Source organism: Siniperca chuatsi, linkage group LG4 (assembly GCF_020085105.1).
Source record: "Siniperca chuatsi isolate FFG_IHB_CAS linkage group LG4, ASM2008510v1, whole genome shotgun sequence".
Lineage (NCBI taxonomy): Eukaryota > Metazoa > Chordata > Actinopteri > Centrarchiformes > Sinipercidae > Siniperca > Siniperca chuatsi.
In genome coordinates, this window is record NC_058045.1 from 22,843,126 (window position 1) to 22,870,135 (window position 27,010).

The following is a 27,010-nucleotide window of genomic DNA, read 5'->3' on the forward strand; positions in this document are numbered from 1 at the left end:
GACAACATTTTCAACAGAGAGCTACTTTAAAAGCAGGCTGAGCCTATAAATGTTAAGCTGTATGCTTTACAGTAAGTGTTGTTCACTCATCTTCTTCCTTTTTATTTCCATCTGACACAAGGCCTCATCTCATCCTTCTCTTGCCTGGAGTGGCAGGCCTAGAAACCAAAGAGACTGATTCAACTGGAGGGCTCATTGAGCAATACCATAGTATGTATACCGTGTATGAGCCATACCCACAATCTGTGTCACCTCCAGGGAATCTGATCTTTGACTTCCCTGTAGAAACAAACAAGAAAAATACACGGTTCATTATTAAAACACTCTCGCCTTTTATTTATTACTCTTTTCTTTCTTGCTTTAACATCCTCCTCGGTTGCTGTGTTGGCATCTGGCTTGAAGTTGCTCCGCGCTGGTTTACGTCACGTGCGGAGGCTAAATGATGAAGATGCTGCGTTCAGGTGCTCCTGCTTAGCTCCTTCTTCTGACTACTGGCTCATAAATTCTCATATATTCTAGTAACCTACTTTGGATTGACTGACTAATGAGAAAAAATTAACAATGGGTATTTTAAATGATTTGTTAGGCAAAATACTTGTTGAACACTACACACGACATGTATATTTTATATCAAAATGTAAATGTCATTTTCCGCTATTCTCTGCTTTGCATTCAGGTTATATGACGAGGAGAACCACGCCCTTGTATGAAGATGCTCATAATTACACAGTGTTGGTTGTTTGTAACAATTACTGTCACTTTTCTCACCTTTTTTACAGAGACGTTAAAACTGACGACAAGCAGCGTTAGTTATTTCCTGAATAGCTGAAGATACCTTCATGAAGAAAAATCATTCATTTCACTGTTAACAAAAATGAATCTATAATTTTCTACACTTGCAGTTATTTCGTTGGTAGTGAAGATATTTCCTACAGCACTTGAAGGCAACCATGAGCGCAGCAGCTCTTACAGACGGGCTCAGCGCCAAGTAAACTCTTCTGTCCTTCCTCACCGACTCATGATTACAGCATCTGGACTGCCCTCTCCTCTTTTCTCACTGGATCTTTGTCTTTGGAAACTTTGGAAAGCAGTTTCCTCTGTGTGCTAGTGTGCAGAGTTGAGCCTTTCTGTGTTGCACTTTCAGACATCCACGGCACATATGTTTTCAGTTTGACCTCCTCCTCCGTCTCGTCTGGTACGTTTGCATGACTTGCATTAATGAGGGAACATTTCGCACGTAGGCTATTGTGATTATAAAGCCAGGTAGACTTGTTGTTGATACTTGTTGATACTATTTGGTAAAAAAAATGGCACTTTCTGTGTTAATTGCGCGAGAAGTTTGCGACGGTATGTGGAGCGCTTGTCTGGAATTTGTGCTCTTTGACAGAGACAAATAACTGATTAGACTGTCACATATACAACAGGGAAGTTTCTATGCCATCATTATTTATGGATGTCTGCCACTGATTTGAATGCAGGGACACAGTGTTCTTTGAAATAGTTGGTACCCTCATGTTCACTTACATAAGACCCTCCCCCTCCTGAACGCAGTTCTGAATCAATGGGAAATTATGGGAATGAAGAAAAAGATTAGTGATTGCTATTTTATCAGCAAACAATAACATCTTGGATTACTGTAAATTTATGATATTGTTTGTCCTCAAAAAGTTACTACTTTGAGGTGATGTGAAGCTGGTCCTAACTATGTTCAAAACTCGCTATTCAACAAATTCAGCCCGTTTTAACAATGATGCCTAGACATCTTGTGACCTCCAAATTACCAAAACCATGCTACTGAGAAATAAATAAGCACTGTGATAAAACGCAGGAAAAGTAGATGATTAGCTGTGTCTATTCTTCTCTGCACTGCATCATATTTGCTTTTTTTGCCACAGGAACATATTTCAAGAAGAGTCTGCTTAATTGATTTAAGCCACAAAGGAATATTTTTTTTATTGCATTAGACAATATGTGAGAGGGTTTCACAATCAGAGCTTAGACTTCCAGGACAGTTAATCTTCCTCAGTATAAGCAAAAGAATGGAGGAAGGGACTAGTAACAGTGTCCTCTTTGCAAAAGAGAGCATGAAAGTTTTTATAAATTTAGTTTAATTACAATTCCCTTTCACTTTCAAATAATGCAATAATCTGTTATTTCCTGCCTGTTGTGTTGTCCCAGTTCGATCCCTGATTGTTGGTTTTGTTGTTGGTGTTGTCCAGGATGCCCCCTGGTACCTGAGGAGAAGGGGAGGATGGTGACTGACACGATGGACATACATCCACTGATATGAGTGATATATACAGGATCAACTCACTCTTAGTTGCTTTTCTCCCAGTGCAACAGTACATGCCTTGTCACTAAGAAAAAGGAAAAAAAAGAACAGCAGGTATGTATTTTTACAGACAAACTATACAATTTGAGGTGATATTTAGCAATGCAGCAGAGAGGAAGAAGGAAAATCACTGCATGTTTTTATCAAATTCTGCAGAGTAGCCTGCAAACCCAAATCTGGTAAACGGCTCCGAGCTCTGTCTTGGGTCTCGACAGCTGTCTGAAAAGCAGTATGAACTGCAGCGGCCCCTTTCCAGTACATTCCTGTTCAATACTGAACTGAAGTCAGTGTCTTCAGAAGATGCCGAGGAGGATGGTGACCCTGAGGAGGATCCTCCATGTGAAGGGAGATGTAATTTGCACGATGCTGCTACTGATACTATTCTGTTTGCTGCTCTATGTGCGCCAGGTAAGGATGGAACCGATCACAGCATAGGAAGGGGTAGATCAAGATTTTTGTACAATTCTTAACTAGACAATACAACCCTCTCCTTCTCGTCTTTAAAATCACCTGTCCACTTCCCACATCCCATCAAATCCCAACCATGTCTCCAGGTCGTGCTCTCCTCTGGGTGGGACAGACCTGTGTGGAAGCTAGAAGTTCATGGCTCTACGAGCTCCAGCAGGACCCTGCTGGGCGCCAGCGGGGCCAAAGTAGGCCAGGAGTCTCCAGTGGTATGACCTGATCTGATTCAAGTTATGAATGTGTGTGCATGTTCGCATCGGAATCAAAGTATCTTATTTTATAGTTTAATGTATGGGTATAAGGATTATGGGTGCACTAAAAAATTAAAGCTGCACTTATGAATATTTTATACTAGCAATGGATTAAAAGACTATGTGTAATGTGAAAGGTGTTGCTTGTGGTGACAAACTCTCAGAGAATTATCACCAACTCTGAAGGTCCCTTTTTTAGTATCTTTCAGCTCATTGTTTTGGTTTTACGTCCGCAAATTTAAAGTTTTGGTTCAGTCTCACTGCTCTTATCAGTGTTGTTTCCAGTTGCAGCAGGCAGCTGTTTTCAGTGAAAAACCTATGACAAACCCACTGTATGCTACCTACCCTCAGGAGTTGGTAGAGACCAAAAGGACCTAAAAGGAGAGTGAATATTAAATCTGTTGGGTTGCCAGAGACACCAGTCCAAATGAATTCTAACGTTGCTCTGTGTCTGGTGGATGTGTAAATGTCAACTGTTTGCTAACACAATGCTTGCCCATGGTGGGATTTGTTGGGTCTCTGTAAATAATTTTATAAAGAGTACGGTTTAGACCTGCTCTATAGGAAAAGTGCATTGAGATAACTTCAGTTATAAATTGGTGCTAGATAAATACAATTGAACTGAATAACTTATATAAGGTGATAATATGTTAATGTTGTGTTTACAGCTTGTTCTGCTGTCCCCAAGTGGCTAAAAAAATCAATTTATGCAGCCTTAAGGTTAGCAATGTTGCGACTCACTGGTGTGTTACTGGAAATTTTACACAGATCAGCAAGGGGTCAACAAGGAAAAATATTAACTAGTTGTTGTCAACTGAACACAATATCAATATCATTGCATCTGTAAAAGAGGTTTCACTGCTGGAGCACAGCGGTTTGGTCATAAGAAGTCAGTGTTAATTTATGGGCAGACTATGGAAGTGAGTAATAAGTGTGGTGAACCCTGTATGTTCACTTGTTTTGATAATAAAACATGGATTTTTACTGGAATATTTTTGTTGTTCTTTTAATTCAACTTTTTGTTGCCACTGTGCCACTTTAAGAAAGTAATGGGCCAATTAAAAAAGTTAGAAAACCATTGATATACAGTTGAGATTAAAAAAAAATGTGGATGATGTTGAATCCACCATGATCCTGTTTTATCAAATATGGATTTCATTTGATTTCATTTCATAAATTATCCATTTCTATCTATATTTGACGCAAGTGTATAGCAGTTGATCATATGCATTCTGATCCTACATAAGGTAACTTTAACCTGATTTGAAGCGGGTGATTGTTGTTAGAAAGAAACTGTTGCAGTAGCAGGTGAAGGCGGTGAAGGACTATCGTGGATGATGTGAGGGAGAACTCTGTGACAAATCAGTGAAACTGGACTAGGACTGAGTGAGGTCAGCTGACCTGAAGCTGTGCAAGAAGATCATCATTTGTTAGTCTGCTCCTCATTTATAAGATTAGGGAATTTCACATCCCACATAAGGATACGATGCTCTTTGTGCTCACAGAGAGACAGCATTGAGTGTGGAGACATTTTCACATACTGTCTACTACTGAACTGAAATCCACAAGCACTATCCGAGCACTGCACAGTATGTGCTGTATGAACATGCATATGTAGAGTGCATCAGTGTATGTACACACAGTATGTTTGTGTTTATGTTTGCGTGAATGTCCATCTGTGCTTATTCACAGAGGGTCCAACACTTTTTATAATGAACCAGGAAGAGATATGAAGCAGTATAAACAGAAAATATTGCTATATATGCTATTTTTCAATGTCATGTTAGCTTTTTAGCTTTCATATTTCTGTTTATTACTTTGAAGTTATGAGAAGCATTTTTGCACATAAATTAATAAATTTTTTACATGCTCATTAAGATGAAATTTACTTGTTATAATAAATGTCTTCTGTCTCACATAATTTCTCCTAATTAGCAGTTCCCATCCAGCCCTTCAGAGCCACAGCTGCCTTCTTGCAAGCCCCAGGCCAAGTCTAAACCTCCTGAGCCCAAGTCCAAACCTCAGGTCAAATCTAAGGGGAAATCCAAGTTGCGACGGAAAAATGTTCTGCCGACTAAGACCGCTGGCAAGCCCCTGCCCACGATGCCACCATTTGATTTTGAAGGCTATCTGAGAGAAAAGGACAACAGAGACTTTAAGCTGCTCATAGACCAGCCAGAGAAATGTCACATCGCAGGAGCAGAGGAGGAAGAAGAAGGAGGAGGAAGTAAAGAGTCTACTACTGCTCCCTACATGCTCATTGCAGTCAAATCTATCGCTGCAGATTTTGATAAACGTCAGGTAAAATATGCAATGTTTTATGTATGCCTTTGCCAAAAAATGACACTTTTGTAAAATTTGCTGTGAATCAGTACAGAAATTAGGCTGTATTTTTTAGGATAATGAAGTTTAAAGTTTTTTTTTTTTAAGTTTAAAGCTGCTAAGTTAAAGCTGCTATAATCAGTATTTTTATGCTAACAATGGATCAAATTACTACATGTAATGTGAAAGGAGTGACAAGCTCCCAGAGAATTATCACCCGAGCTATTTAGAGCCTTAAAGCTTGTTGTTTTTGTTTTCCAGCATTTACTGTTTTGGTTCACTCACTGCAGTGTTGTTTCCAGCTGCAACCAGCAGCTGTTTTCAGTGAAAAAGTTCTGATAAACCCACTGTACACTACCTGCCCAGCACTGAACAGCAGACAAGCAAAGTTAGCAACTAGTTTGTGAACACAGTGGAGCATTTAGCAGCCACAGAGCCAGATATTTCCCTCAGGAGTTGGTGGAGACCAAAACCAGAGCTAAAGGGAGAGTTAATTGGACTTACATTTGTCAGGTGGACATAAACATGTCTCCAAATGAATACAGGTTTAACCTAACATTTTATGTCAGTTTCTTGGTCAACAAAATAATCTCTTTCTCTCTGCACTTAATTCTCCTTAGGTGGTACGTCGGACCTGGGGTAAAGAGGGAGTTTTCCAAAATGGTGCGTCCATCCGTACTGTTTTCCTGCTGGGGGTTCCCAGGAATCGTACTGCTCTGCCTCTGTGGGATCGGCTCTTGACCTACGAGAGTCAAACCTTTAGGGATATCCTCCTCTGGGACTTTGATGACACCTTCTTCAACCTGACGCTGAAGGAAACACATTTTCTGAAATGGGTTAACAGCAGCTGTCCTCATGTCAAGTCAGTGTTTATGAAACTAAATCAGGAGCTGATCTGATTCTTAGCCTTATGTGACTCACATCTGATGCTTTTCCTATTATCTTTTCTCATACAGGTTCATCTTCAAGGGCGACGCTGATGTGTATGTTAACGTGGAAAATATACTCGAGATGCTACAAGGTCAAAAGCCAGATGAGGATCTGTTTGTTGGTGATATTATTTTCCATGCTAAACCCATTCGCCGGCGCAGTTCCAAGTACTATGTGCCAGAGTTTGTTTATGGAGGGGGTTTGTACCCAAATTACGCTGGGGGAGGAGGGTTTGTCATGTCGGGACATACGGCTCGGAGACTTAGCTCTGCCTGTCAACAGGTACATCAAAGATGGCCAGTTTTAATATTTTAGTATGTTTGTTTTTACGTTTTAAGTCTTTGATCTCCTCCTTTTTTAACTTCCAGGTGGAGTTGTTCCCCATTGATGATGTCTTTCTGGGAATGTGTCTCCAGCTGATCAGTGTCAAACCATCGCTCCACCAGGGCTTTCGGACCTTTGGAATTCCCAGACCGTCTGCAGCGCCCCACCTTCAGACGTTCGACCCCTGTTTTTACAGGGAACTCATGGTTGTTCACAGCCTCAGTGTTCCTCAGATCTGGCTTATGTGGAATCTCCTGCACGACCCCAAACTGAGTTGCCACAACAGGACGAGCCTGACATCCTTGCACTTTAAGTGGAAGGGGAGGATGGGAGAAACGGCGGGAGAAGAGACGGACTATGGTGAGAAGCGGGTGTTTGTCACGCATTAGTGACTTTCTGCCTGTTGAGTGGGATCTGCAAGAGCCCTAGAGATTACAAAACTGTTATAAAACTGGATCTGTGGCCAACTTCAAAGGCTTTTGATCTGTTCAAAATCTCAATTGAGAATTATGAGACAAACTGGCCGATCATCTTTGGGGAAATTAATTGGCAAAAGCCAAATGTGCTTCAGATTTTCAGTAAGCAAGCCCAAAGAGAATTTAGGCTTTTGACATCTGAGCCCATCTGTGCTCATATAGTATTTATGAACAACTACGCAGCAAGACCTTGAGTTGCTAAGAAGATTGTGTAATGAGTTGAATCTCTTTGGCCTTTTGAATGTTTAATCTTCAGAATGTATTGTGTTATAATTGTTTACACAGAGTGACAGTAAGATCCACAAGGACGACATAATGAAATGTGGTTAGCTGGTTTAACCCCATCCAAGCGTAAATGCATGTGTGTCTGAGACCACAACATTGTTAATATTCTGACTTTCATTGGACTGTGCAGACAGGACTGGGTGAGTGGAAAGACAGTAGACTTTCTGTGTTCTCAACGTGAATCTCTAGCAGAGACGTACCTCACTTCCTTATGCTGGATAGAAGCACAAATGGACAGTCGCATTATCTGTTCCCTGGAGGAACAACAAATGAAGCCTAAATGGAAACCAGCTGCACAGTGGGAGCCAGCTGGGACCATAGCACACACACACACACACACACACACACACACACACATGCACATGCACACACAAAACCTCTGCTGAATGTTTGTGGAAAAGACTGATATTTTAGGAGTCAGGCATGTGTACTTTCATGTGTACACTTTAGCTTTTACTATGATCTAATTTGTTTTGTATAATTCTGTGTCTTTATATGTTTTCCCTCATCTGCTTTCAAAATGTTCAGTGTTAAAAATGCTGCAAGGTAGATTTATGCAGATAAACATTCCTATTCAACTGCATTCCAAAACATGTTCACAGACATAGACAGATCTAAACGGATCACATTTGTGTCTATTAGTGTGACTGTTCAACAAGCTCACGTGTTCTGGACTTCAGCTCGTGCCCTTTTTTGCCATGCTAGCATGGCTCTATGCAGTGTCGGCCTGTCCACCACTTTGATCCAGACTGAAATATCTCAACAATTATTGGATGGATTGCCATGAAATTTGGTACAGACATTCATGGTGCTGAGAGGGTATATACTAATGACTTTGACAATCTCCTGACTTTTCCTCTAGCACCACCATGAGGTTGACATTTGTGGTTTTGAGTGAAATGTTTCAACTATTGTATGGCTTGAATGGCCATGAAATTTGGTGCACACATTCATGTCCTCCTCAGGATGAATTGAAATTAGTGGTGATCCTCTGAGTTTTCCATCATCAGGATAAAATTTTAACTTGTCCAATAGTTTGCTTTATGATCAAATACCTGCAGAACGAATGACATTTCCATCAGTCTCAGCTGTACTTTGTGTTTAGTGTTAAATAGCAAACATTAGCATAGTTAACTGAGATGATGAACATGGTAAACATTATACCTGCTTAGCATCAGTAGCATTGTCACTGTGAGCATGTTAACATACTCACGTCAAAGCACCGCTCTGCCTAAATTTCTGCCTCACAGAGCCGCTAGCATGGGACCGCTAGCAAATACATGTTACAGCTAACGTGTCTGTTGTTAAACATAATGGGGATCTGAATTGCTTCAGTAATGTAAATTAGATGCTGCACTCTTAAGCATGAATGAATGCATGCACACTACAGTCTGAGGTGTAAATGCAGTGTTGTTGGTCAGTGTGTGCAATTGAGAGTTTCAGTTTTGGGGCACTGGACACTTCTTTAATATAAATGAGGTCTCCTGAAATACAGGATTAATTGATGTGATTACTGTATGCATGTCCCATTGCTGATTTATATACATTTGCAGACATTTATGGATAAATAAGCTCCAAGCTGTGATGTTGTGCTTTGCCAATTTTTTTAAGGAGGTATTTGAGGAGAAATCAATAAAACAGTTTTGTGTCCCAATGGTGAATGCTACAATGAGCCAATGGTCAGCTGATGTAAAAAAACAAAACAAACAACTAAAAAACAAAAAAGAAATTTATTAGAAGAGAGCTCTGGATCTCATAGGAGAGAAAACATTTGGAGGAAGACTTCCTACCTTATCCGTGTAAAACTGTCTCTGACTAATAATAATATAATTCTGCCAGGCTTAGATACAAAACAGATGTTGAGGTTAAGCACAAAGTCTAAAGTGCAATATAAATCTGAGTTTCAAGGTTGTGTAAACTAAGAAATAAAGACCTCCCAATCTTTTTCACATCCACATTTTTATTGTTGCTTCATGTCCTGGTTGCACACGCAGAAAATGAACTTTGATGTCAATGAACACAGAGCATTTGATTTCATAAAAGTCTAAATGTTGCATTGGCGTTGTTAGAGATTGCACAGCAGTAGCTCATCTCAACAAGCATCATCAAACACAGTCTTAGTATTTTGCTGGAGCAAAGCTTTCAGTCAACCTAATCCTTTTATTTGCACTACATGGTATTGTTATTGCCTTTTTTCAGTGGACATGCTGAATAAATCTACTTATTTCTTCATACACAAAGTTATAGTAATCAAAATATAAAAACGCCACATTCCAATGAATTTCACAAGTTTTAATTAAGTATAACTGCCTCATTTCCAGAAATGGGCTTAAAATGTCCACATAATATATTCTGAGGAGAATAAGCGAGATGGACAACAGAACATATGATACCAAGAACAGACAATACAAAGCGTTAACATGAGATTATCATTACACTGAACTGAAGCTGTCTGTTATAAGTTACAACAATCTGGTTATGACAATCATTCATTCCTGCATTCAGTGAAATGAAAAAAAAGGTGAAATTTAAAAGCAACACAGACCTCCAGATTAAAGTTTTCACTTGTTTTTCTAGCTTAATTTTTTTTTTAGAAAAACAAGGATGTGATATGTCCACCTGAGTTTGGGTGAGATTAACTACCCAGCACCCTAAAGCTCCTCTCTTGGTCTCTCAGTAACAATATATCATCACAGCACTGACTGCCAATGGCGCTGGGCTGGGCTTACCAAAACTGGGTTAAATGAGTAGAATCTGTTTTCCTTCCCATGTCAGCATCTAACGTCTGTATTGTTCTAGGCTCAGTTTCCCCCTAAATAAATGAGCCTTTATGTATGTTTTCCCACAGAAGCATCTCGATTAGCTTCATTCACCATTGCCTCTGCGGTTTCTGTTTTTCACATGGTCTTTGATCCATCTGCTTCCAATGGAGCGGCGCTCAAGTTAGCTCTGAGATGTTTTGGGGCTATGACCAATTTATTTAAATTCAGCAGTCTGGAGGGAGATAAAGATTGGTTTTCCTTCAGGTTTTAATGAAAATCTGTCAGCATGCATTCTATTCTTTTTTCAGATACCATCAACTGGATATATATATATAATTTTTTTTGGCAGAATTGCATTGCTAAAATATTGTATTCCACAGCAACTATAATGAGCTTTTAAGGGCTATGAACATTTGCACATTGTTCTGGGTGTTTGGTGTAGTTATAAACACGCACACACACACCACATAAAACTAAGAAACAGAACAAAGTACAAAATAAAATGTTGGTGGAAAACCCCCCCTGAAAAACCCTTCCAGGTAACAGGAAAACTAAAACGAGACAGCCATAATACCATCTTAGCTTGTTGCTAATGCTCAGTGACACGCACACATACATACAATGATGCAGGTCAAATGCATTCTCAAATCGTATGTACAAGGAGATTCCTTTTTACAGAGGAGAGACAGAAGTCAAAGACAGGCTCGGTGGGAGATGAGGCACAATGTTCAACAGTTTTGTGTTTTCTTTTTCTTGATTCTCTCATTTTTACTTGCACAAAAGCAAGTTGTAGTAAAATGTTTGAATATAGCTTTCATGACAGTTATATTACATTTTTCCCTATTCAGCTCAAGATGTGGATAAACCAGAACAGGAGTTGGGAACTTTGTGTTTCCAAGTTAATCAGACACTGCTGGACAGCCATTGCTCTTAAACGTCTTAAACCTGGGAGCCCAGTGAGAACATTTGGTTATTTGTTGGAATTAATCTTAATAGCTTTTGGGATCCCAGTTTAAGAAACTAGACTGTGAAATATTCACCTCTCCTGCTTCCACATCACCTCACTTATGAGGGAGTCTGGCTACAAGTAAGCTGCAGCCAAAGAGATATTTTTCTAGTGTGGTAAACAAGTAGACCTAAAATCTAGCAACATGCCACTGGATAGACTCCAAATCAGATTCAGTCGACTCTACAAACACATCTCTACCAGAGCTCCCTTCCAGACCAAATGTGAAGAAGAATTATTGTTTTCCCTGCCTGCGTAAATGGAGCTTTTTATTTTATGCCGTTTCTGTGGATCAAACGTCAAACACCCTGCAGTCACAGTTCAAGCAGAGCTGAAGCAGGGCTATCTACTGACACCCAACACATCTGTGTACTTGCAGACTTAGCATTGCACGAGAAAACGTTTCAATACTGAGTGATCTGGAGTTAAAAAAGGAAAATATTTGATAGTAAAGTTGTGAGCAGATGCCTCCTCCTGAGTTTTAAGTCTCATCAGAATCAAGGAGGAAATATTGAGATACTCAGTCACTGTGTCTGTCCCAAGCCATTAAGATCATGTAAATAAGAGCACACAACTATCTACAGCATTTGTACATCAACTCCAAGCATCAGGGCCCGAATACATAAAAAGAATTTTTCAGAAGTGGCGAACTAACAGGATTTACACAGCATAGAAACACTTTTCTTCAACTGCTCTTTAACAGGAATAGGAATTATATTGAATCAATAATTTAGACACTTGGAGTGAGCGTTTCTTTCCTTCTGACAATATGGATAAAAGTTTTCATACTATAATTTATTTACTGAAAAACTGCTTTTAAGCACAGTGGGTTGGCTGGTCCTTGTGGATGCTGCTGGTCTCACACAAATTCACATTGTGATACCACTTGGTTTAAAAAAAAAATCTATCAATTAATCAATCGAGTAGTAAAACATCCAAAATAAACTACCACCGTGAAGCCAGTTTGAACGTCAAAACTCGCTTCAAACTGCTCAATTACCCATTCCATGCAAACCACCTAACTTGGCATTTTATGCTCTTAATTCTCTGGTCAGCACTTTCAACACTGTTGTGTAGACGGGCCCTGACTTCAACCCTGATGCCTTCACACATGTTCATACAATCAATCATAAATTCAGCAAAAGTGAAAAAATAAAAACAAATGGCATTTGTATCAAGGGACAATAAAAGAGAATATGTGTATTAAAATTAATACACAGTTTATTCAAATGCTTATGATTAAAAAGATTTTAAATTCATACATTAGAAGGGAGATGCAAATAAATGTTATGATGAAGGAATGACTGATGTTCTTCCCCATTTCCTAAATGGGTTCAAATGTACTGAATCCACAGAGAAATAATGGTAATTCTTTAAATTACAGCTCTCTGACAACAATAATCACTGTACAAGAGACGACCACATGAAAGACGACACTAGTTGTTACTATTCTTAATGTGTCTCTGGCTGTAACCAAATCCAGATGCATGCTGATTGGTTTAAAAACACTCACATAAGTCAGCTATTCAGGTCTTGTGTAATTACTGTCAGCAGTTACAGGAACCAGGAGCTGAATTTAGAGGCTTTACCACAGCAATGACTTTGATGTGCAGATTTGAAACAAAAGATGCAAGAGAAAGGAGATGGCCGACACGCGACTCTCTCCATAGGACAGGTTTAGACAAGAGATTACAGTGATAATGTCAGCAGATCAAATGAAATCATCCTGAAATGTCTTTGGCTGTAGCATTTGGCAATTCAACAAAGAAATAAATGCAGACATTGCTGAGGGATGAATTGCAATGCATCAATCAATCAGATGTAGAGATGGAGAAAGAGGGAGAAGAGTGTAACACAGAGGAAATGACTGCATACACCATGCACCATGGGAAGGACCTCTACTCTGTCCAAACGTATGGATACAAACACACACATTCTCACACACACACACACACACACACACACCACTATCTCTTCAAATGTCTCCACAAATCCATCTCTGAGGATAGGGCACAATCAACCACTCAAGTAAAAAGGTGTGTATTAGTGCAAATGTAAAAACTGTTTTTTGAAAGAACACAATGAAAATGGTCATGGTGTGAATGAGTGAAGCTGGGCAGAGAGAAATAATACAACTGTGTGCCAAGTCCACACCCTTCACAACATGCAGGATCAAAAAAACAAAATAGGCTGCCAGTTTGTGCTTGTAATAAGTCTCCTCTCATTCAAAAAACGTCTGCCAAGTTCATGCAAATCCTTGTGTTATGCCTGCATGTCTCCATGTTTGTGTCACCATAAAAAGGCTAAAAAGATAAACCAGCTTTCATGTATTAGAAATGCATGTGAGTATAGTAGTGAAGGGATTGAAATGCTGTGTGTGTGCTGGAATTAAAAGTCTGTTGAAATGTCAATTTAAAAATTAGCAGCCTAACACATGCAGATGCTCATTTATGCGAGTGTGTGTTGTTGTGTGTGTAAGCAAGGTAACAGACATGCCAACGTCCAGAGCTGCAAATAACAACGGCTGTGGGTTAATAGAATGTTAACTGTTGTGTGCTTACGTGTGTGTGTGTGCGTTTGTGTTTGTGGGGACCACTGAAGCAAGTTGGGGGGTGGGGGTGAGCAGGAAGGTGGAAGAGGGAGCTGATGTTGGATGTTTGGATCGTTCTGCTAGGAGAGGCTTCATATCTGGTCACCTGGCCATTGATGGGTGTGATCTGGGCCATATGTTTCTCCAAACCCTGAGTGCGTTTGGTTCTTGTACGACAAAATCTGGATTCTCATGTTTTTCTGTTTTTGGTTACAGTCCTCTGCAGCTTCCAATGTGTTGGCTTGGATGGCTCTTGGTTGGGTTGGTTTGGTTCTTGGGGTTTAGATGTGTCCAGGTGCTGATTGAGCCAGTTGGGTCTGGTTCTGAGGTTGTGACAGGAAGACAGGCGGTACTGGTTGGGCTGGCAGTGTGGTTGGTTGATGTGTATTCAGTGGGTCAAGCCAGAGTTTGTTTCAAGATTTTGGCCACACCAGTTTTCACTAGCGGTCATATTAACATCACAACTCTATATTTGATGTAAAACACTTAACGATTTGTTGCAGATGATATTTAAATGCTGATCATCTCACCACCAGAATGTTATGGAGGTTATTGTCATATACAGGCTGCCATTACATCTTATTGGTGGAACCATGCCATCCAAACTACAGTCTGGACAAAGTCTTCTTCTGTGGTCCTGGGCGAATGCAGTCACTGGACGGAAACAGGAAAAATTTGAGCTCTACTAGAGCACAGATTTCTTCACCATGTCAGTTTGCAGCACCACCGTGATATTCCCACACAACCAAGAAATAATTTCACTGGTTTCATTTCAAGCGTCAGTGCTCCAGCACTGCGACCATGTCGCTAGATCCTGGGTCCAGGGATAGTCTGGGTTGACTGTGCCGACTGGGTGTGTCTGATTGGAAGAGTAAGTCTTAGGACCCACCAGGAAACATTGGTTTCGTTATTCTGGGTTCTGGTTGTGTTTCTGTTCAATGAGTAGCATCTGAGCTGGGAAAGAATAACTTTGATGTTCTGGATTAGGTCTGCTTGGTTAAGAATCTGGCTCTGGGTTAGAGGTTCAGTCAGTAGAGGTACTAGATTCAGGACAGGCCAGAATGGGATGTGGTTCTGGTTACTTGTTCAGTGGGAGCTACTACTGGACTCAGGTTGGGCTTGACTGGCGATCCGTGGAGCACCATAGAGAGTCACTGATGCTATGTGGTTATTCTGCATCACCTGAGGAAGAGGGAAACAGATATTGTGTGTAAGAGTGGATTGGATCACATACAAACGCATGGAGTTGAAATATTCAGAGATACTGTGTTCAAACAAAATGTCCATTCTCAAGGCTTTTGTTTTAAAAATACTGTTTTAAGCAAACTGAGGCAAAGCAGCCAAAACCTCAATTTAAACAGAATTAGGTTTAGATCATATCCTTAATTTTACTCTGGTCTGAATCTGGCATGCCAGTATTATTTATGTAGTAAAACACGCAGTCTCTTTTACCTCCTGCACAATGTCAATGGAAATCATTTCTTTTGAGTAAGGGACACTTTACATTCTTGCAGCATTTACCCCAAACTGATTTTAGGTCAAATTCTGGTCTGGGGATCTTGGGATCTGTGAGCTTACACTACTATTGTAATATTATTGCTAAAAATGCAATGTCTGCTGCATAATTTCCATTTAATGTATGGTACATTTCTGACATGCTGGCAAAGGAAAAATAAACAATGCCATCACTGTCACTTTGGAGAGTGGTCGTAGAGTCTTAAATGAGCCCTTCACCAAACCAATGCACTGCATGTTAACTATAGTTTTACACATATTGTACCTACTCTAATGCTAGCTAAAGTTACAGAGCCACGTGTTCTGACCTCAAAGATCATCCTCTGCAGTCCAAAGCAGAAGGTAGAGCCGAAGGGGTTGGTGTTATTGGCTGATGAGGACCTGTCAAACACAAACATCTGATAAAGTCAGATAGGACACTCATTTGTATAATGTCCAAAATGTCAAGTTTGCTATAGAAATCTTGCAGCTTGAATGTTATTATTTATAAACAGCATAAAATATGCTCACAAATGATATTAGATGTCTGTGGGACACATTTAAAATAGCAATGTAATAATGTGATCAATTTTGTGTCTATGAGACATACTAACAGCATGTGTATGTACCTGTGGAGCACTACAGGTTTTTCCATTGGGTGACCCAGCAGCTCCTGAATTTGATCCCACTGACAAAGAAACAAACTGTTAGCATTAAATAAAAAGGCTTGTTTATCCACTGCCATCACTGATTTGTATCACAAGGTAATGAGACCTGTATAAAACGCTTAAATAGTGTAATAACTACAAGGCTGTGGTTGTATTAGCTTCCAGGTGATAGTACTGCTGTTTGAAATGGCAGAATACATTAAGACAGACCACTGTGGAAACACAAAAAACAAAGGGTTTACTAGTGATGCAGAGACCAGTAGTGTTGCCAGAGATGCCTAAATTAGAAAGCTGAACTCACTGATAAAAACATCAGGCCAAGAGATCATGTCTCGCAAAATGTAACAGTTCTGTAAATTCTGTCATAGCTGACCTTGTTGTAGGTGGTTAAGATGCAGTCCTCTGTCTGAGAATCAGCTCCTTCTAAAGTACAGGGACGCAAAAAACAGAAACAGACCTTAGATGGAAGGCAGATTAAAAATCAACATCACACCATTTACGCGGAGACACACATGACTGAAAACTGTCTCACCTTTCTTAATGACTAGTGGAATCTTAAAGTCACATCGATGATATCTGTGATGAGAGAGGAAACATAATCAAAAGCACAGAAAATTAAACTAAGGACAGAAATGCTACAGTGTAAGAGGTAAAAAATAGAGAAATAAGGGCTAACTTAATAACATAATATCAGCTGTGGATGTAGATAATTACACAAGGATGATGCAGTATTGCCAACTATGATGGAGAAAGACAGAAAGGTGGAGAAAGACAGAAAGGTGGAGAAAAACTGGGTAAAGGAATCATAAAGACACACAAACAAGTAACTAGACAGCAAGATATTTACATATTGAAGTTGTAATGTCCGGGGTAGTTGGTATGGAGGACAAACTTCTTAACCAGGTGAGTTGTAGAGTCAAACAGGATATCCTGAAAAATAACAAAACACAATCTTTAAGATTGCTTTTGCGCCATATGTTTGGCCAGACAAGCTCACTACAGTGTACTGCAAACAGTGGAGCGAGCAAATGCAGATAGAGGCAGGACTACACCCCCACAGCCATTCATTATTACCAGCTGGCCACTGAGCGGATGCAGAGGAGCTCATTCTTCTTGTTCAGAGGATCTGAACAGTGGCTGACTAAAGATCCATATTTGACAAAGATTTGGTCCAAAAAAAAAAAAAAAGACACCACCAACTGAAAGGATATTTCTGTGCGATTTGACTGAAAACAGACTTCATACTAAGTGACCAGAAATAAAGAAACTCCTGTACACTGTACTGCAATACAACAGTCCTGTAATAAATACTTCCATGAACCAATACAATAATACTATGTTTCACCACAACCGTGTTTGCTATCATTTCTCCCCAAACAACATTAACAAGCTGGGTGTCCAGCATTATAACTGTAATTCTAAAGTACATCAAACATGCTCAAGTGAGCCTTTTTCTTTCCCTCACCCAGACATCCTGAGTTTGTCTGTGGCTTCAAAACAGGTAAAGCTACTAGTACAATAACTCTCAACTCAAAGTCAATGAAATCTCTTTAAAAAATAACTATGGATACAACTACATAAAGAACACAATCACAAAAGTATAGAAACTTATACACACAAACAAGCCTAGGCTGAGTTTACGTACCACTCCGAGGGTGAAGTAGTTGAAGAAGTAGTCGTTACATTTAGAAGGAACCTGCTTGTGAGGAGATGGAGAGTGGATCTTCATCTAAAATAAACAAGAACACATAATGATACAGCGGATACATGACAATATACTATGACTATTTTCATGCTCGGCAGATATGGAGAAACATTTGCATTTATTTGAAGTCGTGTTTCTGGCCACATGAGAATGTAAGTCCAATATTCACTCTCCTTTTAGCTCAGTCAACCACCTCCTGAGAAAATATCTGGCTTTTTATCTGTTAAACATTGAACTTTTTTAACCAGCTAGTTAATAACATTTGTCTGTCTGCTGTTTGGTGCTGTGCAGGTAGTGTACAGTAGGGTTATCAGAGTTTTTCTGCCTGTTGCTGGTGGAAAAAGGTTTGGTGAAAGTGGTGAGATTGAACCAAAAAGTACGTTTGTGGTTGGAAAACCAGAACAATGAGATGAAAGACAATAAAAAGCTTGTTGTTGGGTGATAATGCTCTTTTGACTTGTCAGGGTTGACCACTTTCAGTTTACACATTAATCCACTGTCAATACAAAGAACATGTATTAGTGAAGCTTTAAGACATTTGTAAAACTGTCAGTGTTATCATTAGATTTATGATAAATCCATTTTCAGACAATTACAGGCATAAATATATAGGATAGTACATCACAATTTCTTGTGATCCCACATTTAAGAGGTGGAACTCAACTACTGACTGCATTCAAGTGAGTAAAAAGTTGACACCCAAAATGTAAAATGTAGCATGTTAGTATGTAATAGACTCGATATGTTTGGGTTAAAAGAAAATAATATGATCTTGGGGGGGAAATTGAGCTGAGCAGAGCATAGTGAAGATAATACAAGTAGTTCTAGCAACAACAACAACAAGTAAACACTGAAAGGAACAAAACTTTCCTACCTTGTCCTCAGACTTGTAGAAGACTTTATGTGGCGAGCCCAGAGCACCCAGTACATCCTGACAGGAATCACCAAAGTAGATGCTCCTTTCTAGGGACCTCACTTTAGCATCAGCCATCACACCTGGCCCACAACCTGCACTCACACGTTACAATAGAACAGGAAAGGAAATCACTCAATCTCCTGATAAATGACAAGAAAACAAAGTCAAACAGCATGTCAGAGAATAGCAGTGACAATGATTGTCTCCATGACTGTGGACTGTTGGACAAAAGCGTTATTTATGTTTACCATACAGATAGATATACATGGTCCAGCCAGGTACCAGCAGCTAAATCTGTGTCTGTCCATGTCAGGGTTACATAATTAAGTCTGCAGTGGAGACAGCCAAATTTAGTGCTGTCAATATGGCTAATATTTTAAACCAAAAAATTAAGAAAAATGCAAAAAGTGTTTAAAATTGTGTTCATTGCCAATCTAAAAATGATTTGGGTTGGATTTCCTGTTTAGCTCCAACTTTCCAGTAGTATTACAGATTATGGTGGTTGTGTCAAGGAAAGTCTGGAGGTAAGAGAAAAAAGAAAAGAAAAACATCCTGTCAATCAAAATGTAGATGAGGAAAACACTTTGGAAACATGTTGATTGTAATCATAAATCTTAGTTTGCTGTTCTCAAGACACACACAGACGCAGAGTCATATGTTACCTGCAGTGAGAAGGCGGAGTTTCAGCCCCACAGGCCCTGCCCGATCTCTCAGGACATCCACGCACTCTGCATAGATGTTACCAAGGAAACAAGCCAATGGCATCACCGGAGCTCTGAGGACAGAGAGAACAGTTTGTGTGTGTGTCCCTTGTTTCTGAGGTTTTGTATTTGTGTTTCTTATGGCTTTTTGTTGTTGTCTTTGTTCTCGAAACATTTGTTGAGTTTGTTTAAACTGTGAAAACTCCATGTTGTTTCATTTGGCCACATGGGAGAATTATGAGCCAAATTGTGCTTATTGACCAATATTCACTAAATAAGTGTGTCTAGTTTGATGTCTAGTTTGTGTATCTGCATGTGTGTGTATGTTACCTTGTTTCTTGCAGGTTGTTGCCAGTGTATATGTGCATCCTCTTGACCATGGCCCCGTGTGGAATCTGCAGGGAGGCCAAACCCATGGCAAAGTTAGGCTGCCAAGGCAAAACAACTGGGAGTAGTACAGGACTGGTATATACTGTGTTTGTGTGTGCACATCAACAGACAAACAACAAATAGATGTTTTACAGAGCACAGAAAGATGTGATAATTTATGATGAGGCACTGTGGAGTAAAACATCTCATAACACGCTAACTGACCTAAATACCCACACAGTGAAAAACACAATGTGTCCCCTGATGGGTGACACGACATTTTAATCCAACTTGGATCTCTGTCAGGTAGAAACTTTTAATCTGAGAGAGGTCCAGTATCCAATTGAAATTCATTGAGATGTTACTTCCTTTCCGTGCTGATTTTTTGTGTATTTCCAAGTTGCATTCAGCACCACCAAGCAACAGAGATGCAAAATGGCTGAAGGTGAGTCATTCTGATATATAGGCCTGATTACTGATTACTGGGTCATCATGGAAACAAAAGAAGGTCAGTTTCAGGTGAAACTAGGCAGGGTAAACAGCAGAAACTCAGGAAGACTTCTTCCTGAGGGCAGGGCTTAAGTAACACAGAGTAATTTCTGAGTTCTCAGACCATTTTCACAATTGAGAATGACTTCCGGATGGGAGCCGAAACATCTTGATTCTGAAAACAGTGTCCAGATGACTACGACTGAAACCTTTTCTATGATGGAACACTCCTGGACGAATGAGGGACTACACCGTCTCATTCTGATATAAAATTAAAGCAAAAGCTTGTAGGTGTTAAGAAATTTGCAAAAAGCTATTCTTAGTATCATAAGGTTTATTTAAGAGATTATAAATTGCAATGTTGTGACTGTGACAATTTGAGAACTTCACAGGATTTCTCCTTTTGTCATTATGGGGTTTTGTGTTGATTAATAGAAAAAAAGAAATTCACAACAAATGTGGAAAAGGCAAAAGGGGTCTGAATATGTTCTGAACATAATGCATTATAAACCCTTCAGCGTTTTTATTTATTCTCAGTGCACTGTATCAGATTTATCTAAAAGACACTCAGCACAAAAAGAATCTCAGACGCATCCATCTGCCATCTTACACACTCATGCCAAACAGGAAACAAATTACAGATGAGTGTTGAGCTTTAGAGAAAGAAATGTAAATATTATAACTCAAACTAGAAGCTGAAACTATGTTCGTACCTGCACACATCTAGAGATCACAAACAAGCACAAGCCGTTGTTTCGGTAAATCAAGCAAAACCATCAAATCAGGGCAGACTGGGAGGTTTAATAAATAATCAATACAGTTACTATCATATCACAGATATTTTGGAGCAGCCAAATGGCTAAACCAAAAAGATGTGATAAGCTCCAAAAACCTTGTCAATGGGATATGACGTTAGCTGAGACAGCAGTAGGAACATCACTACATGATGTGTGCTACAGTAGCAAGCTGCAGAGAGGAGCAGACAGTAGAGCAGCTGGTTCATGACATGCATCACCCAAGACATCCACAGCTGTACAGTACAGACAGCAAAACATCCACAAGAGCGTCTGACTGATTATACAAACCTCAATTAAAAAAGCCACGAAGGCAAAAACCTGACGCTATATATAACCCGACGAATATATATATATATTCAGAAAGTAAGTATAAACATGCAGTTTGCACATTGTTTGTGTGAACATTTGACTATGTCATATTGTCCTGAAAATCTGAATTGTAAGCTGCTGGGTGTCTGCGTTGTCTTGGAGAATTTAATTATGAAATGATGTTGCCTGAGCTAACCCAAGTCCCTTGACTCACTACTGCAGTTAGATTTTTTACTGCTTACATAACACTGCAATGAGTCTTTGACATCTCAACAGTATAAAACTGGAATTCTTACTTGGTGCATTTTGAGATCTGTCATAGAGATCCAAGAAAATAAATATTTTGAGGCCAAGATTAAACAAGCAGCAAGACAATCACATTCTCAACATGCATGTGGTTTCTTTATTCAGTCCCACATTATTTATTATCATGACAGAACAACATCAAGCTGACAGTGATTCAGGGACATGCTCAAGGCCTACGTAGCACTAGAGCCCAGACTCTCCATATGAAGAGTAATCACTTCAATCACAAGGTTGCCCTGATTCCCCTGGAATGTGAAGAAACGACCACTCAGCACTTCCTTAAATGGCTGACAAGCAAATCGATGGAAACATTCTCACCTCGTATTTTGGAGCTTCATTCCACGAGTCCAGTTGGAAGGAGAAGGACAGGCCTCGAAAGTTGAGATGGAACAGCTGCTCTGCAGCATTGTAAACTGGACGGAGAGGGGTGAAAAGCAAAATAATTCATAAAAGAGATGAGTAAGAACAAAATGTAGGTTCATTTGTCAGAGTGTGTTTGTGCTTTGTAAAGTACCTCCAGGGTGCGTAGCTCCAAATGACTGGTCTATTTGCTCTATTGTGGGGGCAATGGCCTGAGAGTTGAAATGGACTCCACTGAAACACAACACAACACAACACACACACACACACACACACACACACACAGTGTTACATCTATTAGCATTCATACAGGCTGTGCTGCATTAGTTGAGGAGCTACTGCCAGAGAAGTGAAATGCATTCCACTGAAGGACAATCATACACACAGAGTTTAAGAAACACATTAATGCAGGCGGACTCCATTACTGTGATGTCATCCACCAAGGACCTGCCTATCTGTGAGGAGCTATGACTTGTAGTTGAAAACTGTCTCCGTTGCAGCATAAAATGGACGGTGTATACATACAATGACTATTATATAGATCTGTGCCTGTAGATAAAGACCATATAACAATAACAGCTGAGAGTCTAAGATGGTTTTCATCCTTGCTGCATCAATTGTTATTCACCAGGTTAATTATCTTGGCATTATAGTTCTACTTACCAGTATTTCAACTTGACTTTGCTCAGATCATACACTTCAATCACCTGTCACTCAGAAAGATGAACAAAGTTAGGGTACAATGGGTACAAAACAAATGGTTAGTTAAATGTCATTAACAAGGCTCCAATCATCTAGAAATAGGGAGAAAATGTTGCTACTGTAGTAAGCTGCTTCTGCTGCTAAATATCACTGCCTTGAATCGTTAATATCTGGTGTGCAACTCTAAGTTTAATTAAATCTCTCTTAAAATGCCTGTCTAATTTTAACTAATATACACTTGTCATATCCAGAGACTCTGACCTTATTAGGAGACATTCTTTAAAAAGGTTTTTTTTTTTGTGGGGGGGGGCACAGGAAACACACTGAGGATCTCTCTCTTTAAGTCTCTTTGAGCTTGAGTCTCAGTGCCTACACACTACTGGTTCTGCGACTCCCTATTTTTCTTTTGCATTGCCCACCAGTTACCCCCCTCCCCTTTAAATCAACAATTTTCACCTTGAGTCTCTGATTTGTGGCATCAAACAGCAGTTTAATCCCATCCTGAGTCAAGTTCAGTATGAGGTCATGGCTGAGTGGCGTCTGGAGGGGAGATAAACAAACTAGTTAATGAAGAGAGGCTGAGGGACGTGCCCTCATGAACAGATATGCAGATATGCAAACAATCAGAATCAGCTGTTTTTAACTTAAGGGAAACAAGACACACACAAAGACTATGACTGCACATATATTTTAAACAAGACAAAAAAATGGCCTGTTTCATGTGACAGTTTTATTTTGTGTCATTCATGTTAAAATGAACAACTGCTTCCAGTTACTCTTGAATGAATCTTAAATCTAAGATTCATTGTGTTTTAAAAACAACTTCCCTGACAGATGTTATTTATAGCTATTGAACCAGGGGAGGGGAAAAAATTTAAATATAACCTGACTGATACTGGATATTTGAGGCTGATATTTGAGTTAAAAAAAAATAAATCTATTTTTTACATAAACCCGTAACATAAACAACAGATTTTTTTGGATTAAGAACCTTCAATTTCTTTTAGATAATCGTTACCCAGATGCTGAGCAGGACACATTATGTTTGAAAGGTAAACCTTTCAGTGCACTCTGGTAGACAAACAACGTGATGGCAACACTACTTCTAAATTACCTCCAACATGTTTGGCATTTCTTGTTACTTATCAGCCTACATGCATGGCAAGACCAATATATCTGTGATAAACTAATATGCAGAAATTTAACAATTTTTTTGTAAAAATACAAATTATTGGGGTTGTAAAACACCTGGAATTACTGCTGCCACACGAAAGCCTAAAAAAAACCAAAACAACTTGCGAAACTTGTACTGCTGCCTAAAGGTGGATTCTTGAACATGCTGATTTGTGTGTGTGTGTGTGTGTGTGTGTGTGTGTGTGTGTGAGAGAGAGAGAGAGAGAGAGAGAGAGAGAGAGAGAGTACATAATAAACACAGACATTTGGCCATCTTACCTGTTCACTGTATAGCACCTGGACATTTTTGATGATGCGGCAGTGTTTCTGCAGAATAGAGATGGCCTGGGCCAATGGCATCCCTGAAAAACACACACAAACGAAGTGTAGTCTCATTCTCTTTCTCCATCTGTGTGAGTTGTGTTTTTAACTTTAAAAGTTATAAAAGTTGTTGTAAAACCCACCTAAGGCGAATTCCCATTGCTCATTTCCTAGTGATCTCTCAGGCACCACCTCCAGATCCAGCATTGGCAAGTAATGGGGGGCAGCTCACCTCACCTCAAGACACAATGGGACCCTCTGAGGGACCCTTTCTCTTTGTCTGTCTGTCCCTGATCAAAGCACTGTCTCAATAGTTTCAGACGGCTACTTTAATTCATAACTCTATCTACCTATTTTTCTAAAACTACCAAATTCATGAGCGTGAGCATCAGACAGCTACTCAGTCTATGGGTTACAGTAAAACGTGGCCACTTTATCACATGTCTTGTGTTCTTGACATTAAAACGGTACCAAAGAAGAATGATAAAATGTGTTAAATAATCAAAATGACTTCCACAACGCCACCTAAGGCTTACAGAGATACATAAGTTTTAAATAACAGTTTAACAAGTTACCCAGCAAAGGCTGACAGCTTGCATACAAATTACGCAACCTGCCAGCAAACCTAAAACGTACAAGGCCAGCTGTCAGTCAACCTATTGCTTGTTTGTGTGGTTTAAAATCGATATGGATAAAAAAAGAAACCCGAACTCACTCGAGTCAAAGTCAGGAATTAACAAACAGATAAGTCAAACTTGTTCAACAGCCACAAACGTCAACAACAGGCTTCAATTTAACGAGTTAACATCAACTTGTTCGGCTAACGTTACAGTGTCTCCAGCAGAGCACCTGATCCAGTGACAAACATACAGTGACAAAAATACAGAGGCACGAAAGTAATGTTTCCAAACCCGACTATTCTCACTGTTAGCTAACGGTATCTGTAACTGTCGGGCGGTTACGAAAGCATCAAAGCTTGACAACAAGATTGTTTCTTTGCGCTATTGGCTAACGTTAGCTGGCGAGCTAGCTGCCCTCCGCGTAAAGTATAAATATAAATAACGTATGTGCAAAAAATAAAATCTAGATACAAGACAAAGAAAATTAATATCGCGGTTCCGCCTGGCACGACATAAACAAAGAAAACGCACTAAGCCGTCGGCTGCCTTTGCTGCTTTTCTTTCTTCCCTTCACCGAAGGTTCAATCTTTAGCGCTAGCTTTTCTGCCGCTAGTACGCAAATTCAAAGTCCTAGCTGTGAGACGCTTCCCTTGTTACTCATAAGCTCGTCCGCCGGTAAATGCCCGCCGTGTCCCTGTCTCGGGTTTAATGTGTCTTCAATGTCAGGAGCAGATAAGAGCAACACAGTGTCCAAACAACAGCAACTTCAGGCATCAACAACAGCCAGCAGGATCAGCTGATAATTCAACTTCCTGTGTTTGACGCACGTTCTCGTTGGCGTGATGACGTCGTGGTCAGCTGACACAGTCGACCAAGAAGCGGGTGTTTATACGGTCTATGGTGCAAACAAAGCAAAGAGCCTTCGATAGTCTTGAAGTTTCCACAAATTTGATAGCATTTATAAATACGTAAAATATCTGAAACTAATGTAAAGCAAAAAACAAACAAACAATACAACACAGCTCTTTACACTTAATTATTGTAGTAAGGCTTATATTAACAGAACCCCCTTTATTTATTTTTTTATTTTATTTTGTTTTATTCATCCTAAATTATTTGTATTTAACAAAAATGTTTATTTTACAGTGCTCCTATATGTTTATACATATATATCTGAATAGATATTTCAAATGTTTCATGATTTCATCCTTTTCTGATATGCCGTCATTGTTTTCTAGAGGAAATTCAAATATAGTTTTGGTGAGAGAACAAAGAAAAAGAAAAGCAACATCAAATCACAAATAAACAAAAAACAGATCCTTTGACAGAGACCTTTGAGCTTTGAGTTCAAAACTTATCAGCTGGGTATTTTTATAAATACATTGTGTATAAAATACATTTAGCAGTATAAATACTGTATATGTTAGTGTTCTTTGTGTGAAATTAATGAATAGTTTCTTCATCCTAAAACATTGTGCTGTCTATTATTTTGTCAGTGAGTCTACAGTAGGAAATTAAAATGGACTAGTTTACAGTATTTCTATATTGTGCAGCTTAGTCAAATTTTTTATGCTTTTCTTTTTTTCTCCATTTATTTCTGAATTTGCACATTTGGAGACTATTCCTGGAGCTAAGTAACTTTTGACCACAAGGGAGGTCTCTTCTCCTCTTTCTCAAAGGACTTTCTTTCTGTAATTCTTCACCTCAGGAGCAGCTAGCCCCTTTTAGAAGATTTATAGAATCATATTTATTTTTTTTCACTTCTTTTCACTCTGGTTCAGAGCTTCATCCTTCTCACTCAGAAGAACCCATTTCTGATGCTGGACCTTTGCGTGGGCTTCCATTATTTTTGTGATCCCCTGAGCACCTCTTCTTTTTCTTTCAGCTGCTTCTTGAGATAACTCTCTTTTCACCACCTCTCATTTATTTCCTGCAGCTCGATGACCTCTCTCCAGTCTTTTCCATTGATGGCTTTAATCTCACTGCTGTCCTCCCTCACAGCCTGAAGACTAGTCTAGCTTGGGAGGATGAACTGTTCTTTCTCTTTCATTTTGTCTTTGGCACAGTCATTCTGTTCATCCTGAGCGTGATGACTGTCCTGATGGAAGATCTGTCCTTCTTTCTCTATGTCCTTTTATGCTTTGTATCCAAACAACTGACATTATGTAGAACCTCTTCTGTGGAGTCTTTCTTTCTACTGTGGTACAGGTCAGTTCACCCAAATTATAAAACAACATACTATATTTTCTCACGCAGCCAGCGGTATCTCCATGCAGATTGTTTTGACTTAATTTATCCAGGCTTTGAGATATCTGTCTCTGAGATGTCTGCCAGCAC

At 39.5% G+C, this 27,010-nt stretch overlaps 2 protein-coding genes across 6 annotated transcripts; one reads left to right on the forward strand and one right to left on the reverse strand.

Annotated features, from left to right (window-relative positions):
- Positions 1-929: 929 nt before the first annotated feature.
- b3gnt9 (UDP-GlcNAc:betaGal beta-1,3-N-acetylglucosaminyltransferase 9) lies at positions 930-13,374 on the forward strand. 3 transcript variants are annotated; one of them, XM_044194148.1, is made up of 8 exons: positions 930-1,195; positions 2,220-2,386; positions 2,489-2,740; positions 2,887-3,006; positions 4,987-5,349; positions 5,991-6,232; positions 6,327-6,582; positions 6,669-13,374. In XM_044194148.1, exons 3-8 carry the CDS (start codon positions 2,633-2,635, stop codon positions 7,011-7,013), a joined length of 1,434 nt encoding a protein of 477 aa, XP_044050083.1. In that variant the 5' UTR covers positions 930-1,195; positions 2,220-2,386; positions 2,489-2,632; the 3' UTR covers positions 7,014-13,374. The 3 variants fall into 3 exon arrangements, with proteins under 3 accessions (XP_044050083.1, XP_044050081.1, XP_044050082.1); XM_044194146.1 differs by having other exon boundaries at positions 931-1,195; positions 4,984-5,349; XM_044194147.1 differs by having other exon boundaries at positions 931-1,195; positions 2,494-2,740; positions 4,984-5,349.
- Positions 9,326-25,541, reverse strand: phaf1 (phagosome assembly factor 1). Of its 3 annotated transcripts, none has more exons than XM_044194152.1 (16): positions 24,197-25,541; positions 24,012-24,094; positions 23,016-23,099; positions 22,521-22,564; positions 22,012-22,091; positions 21,816-21,910; positions 19,558-19,655; positions 19,189-19,301; positions 18,485-18,618; positions 17,551-17,634; positions 16,753-16,835; positions 16,438-16,481; positions 16,279-16,328; positions 15,867-15,925; positions 15,567-15,639; positions 9,326-14,925 (listed from the first exon to the last, which is right to left on the reverse strand). In XM_044194152.1, exons 1-16 carry the CDS (start codon positions 24,258-24,260, stop codon positions 14,830-14,832), a joined length of 1,284 nt encoding a protein of 427 aa, XP_044050087.1. In that variant the 5' UTR covers positions 24,261-25,541; the 3' UTR covers positions 9,326-14,829. The 3 variants fall into 3 exon arrangements, with proteins under 3 accessions (XP_044050087.1, XP_044050088.1, XP_044050089.1); XM_044194153.1 differs by having other exon boundaries at positions 19,558-19,622; positions 24,197-25,540; XM_044194154.1 differs by having other exon boundaries at positions 14,786-14,925; positions 15,567-15,656.
- Positions 25,542-27,010: the final 1,469 nt, after the last annotated feature.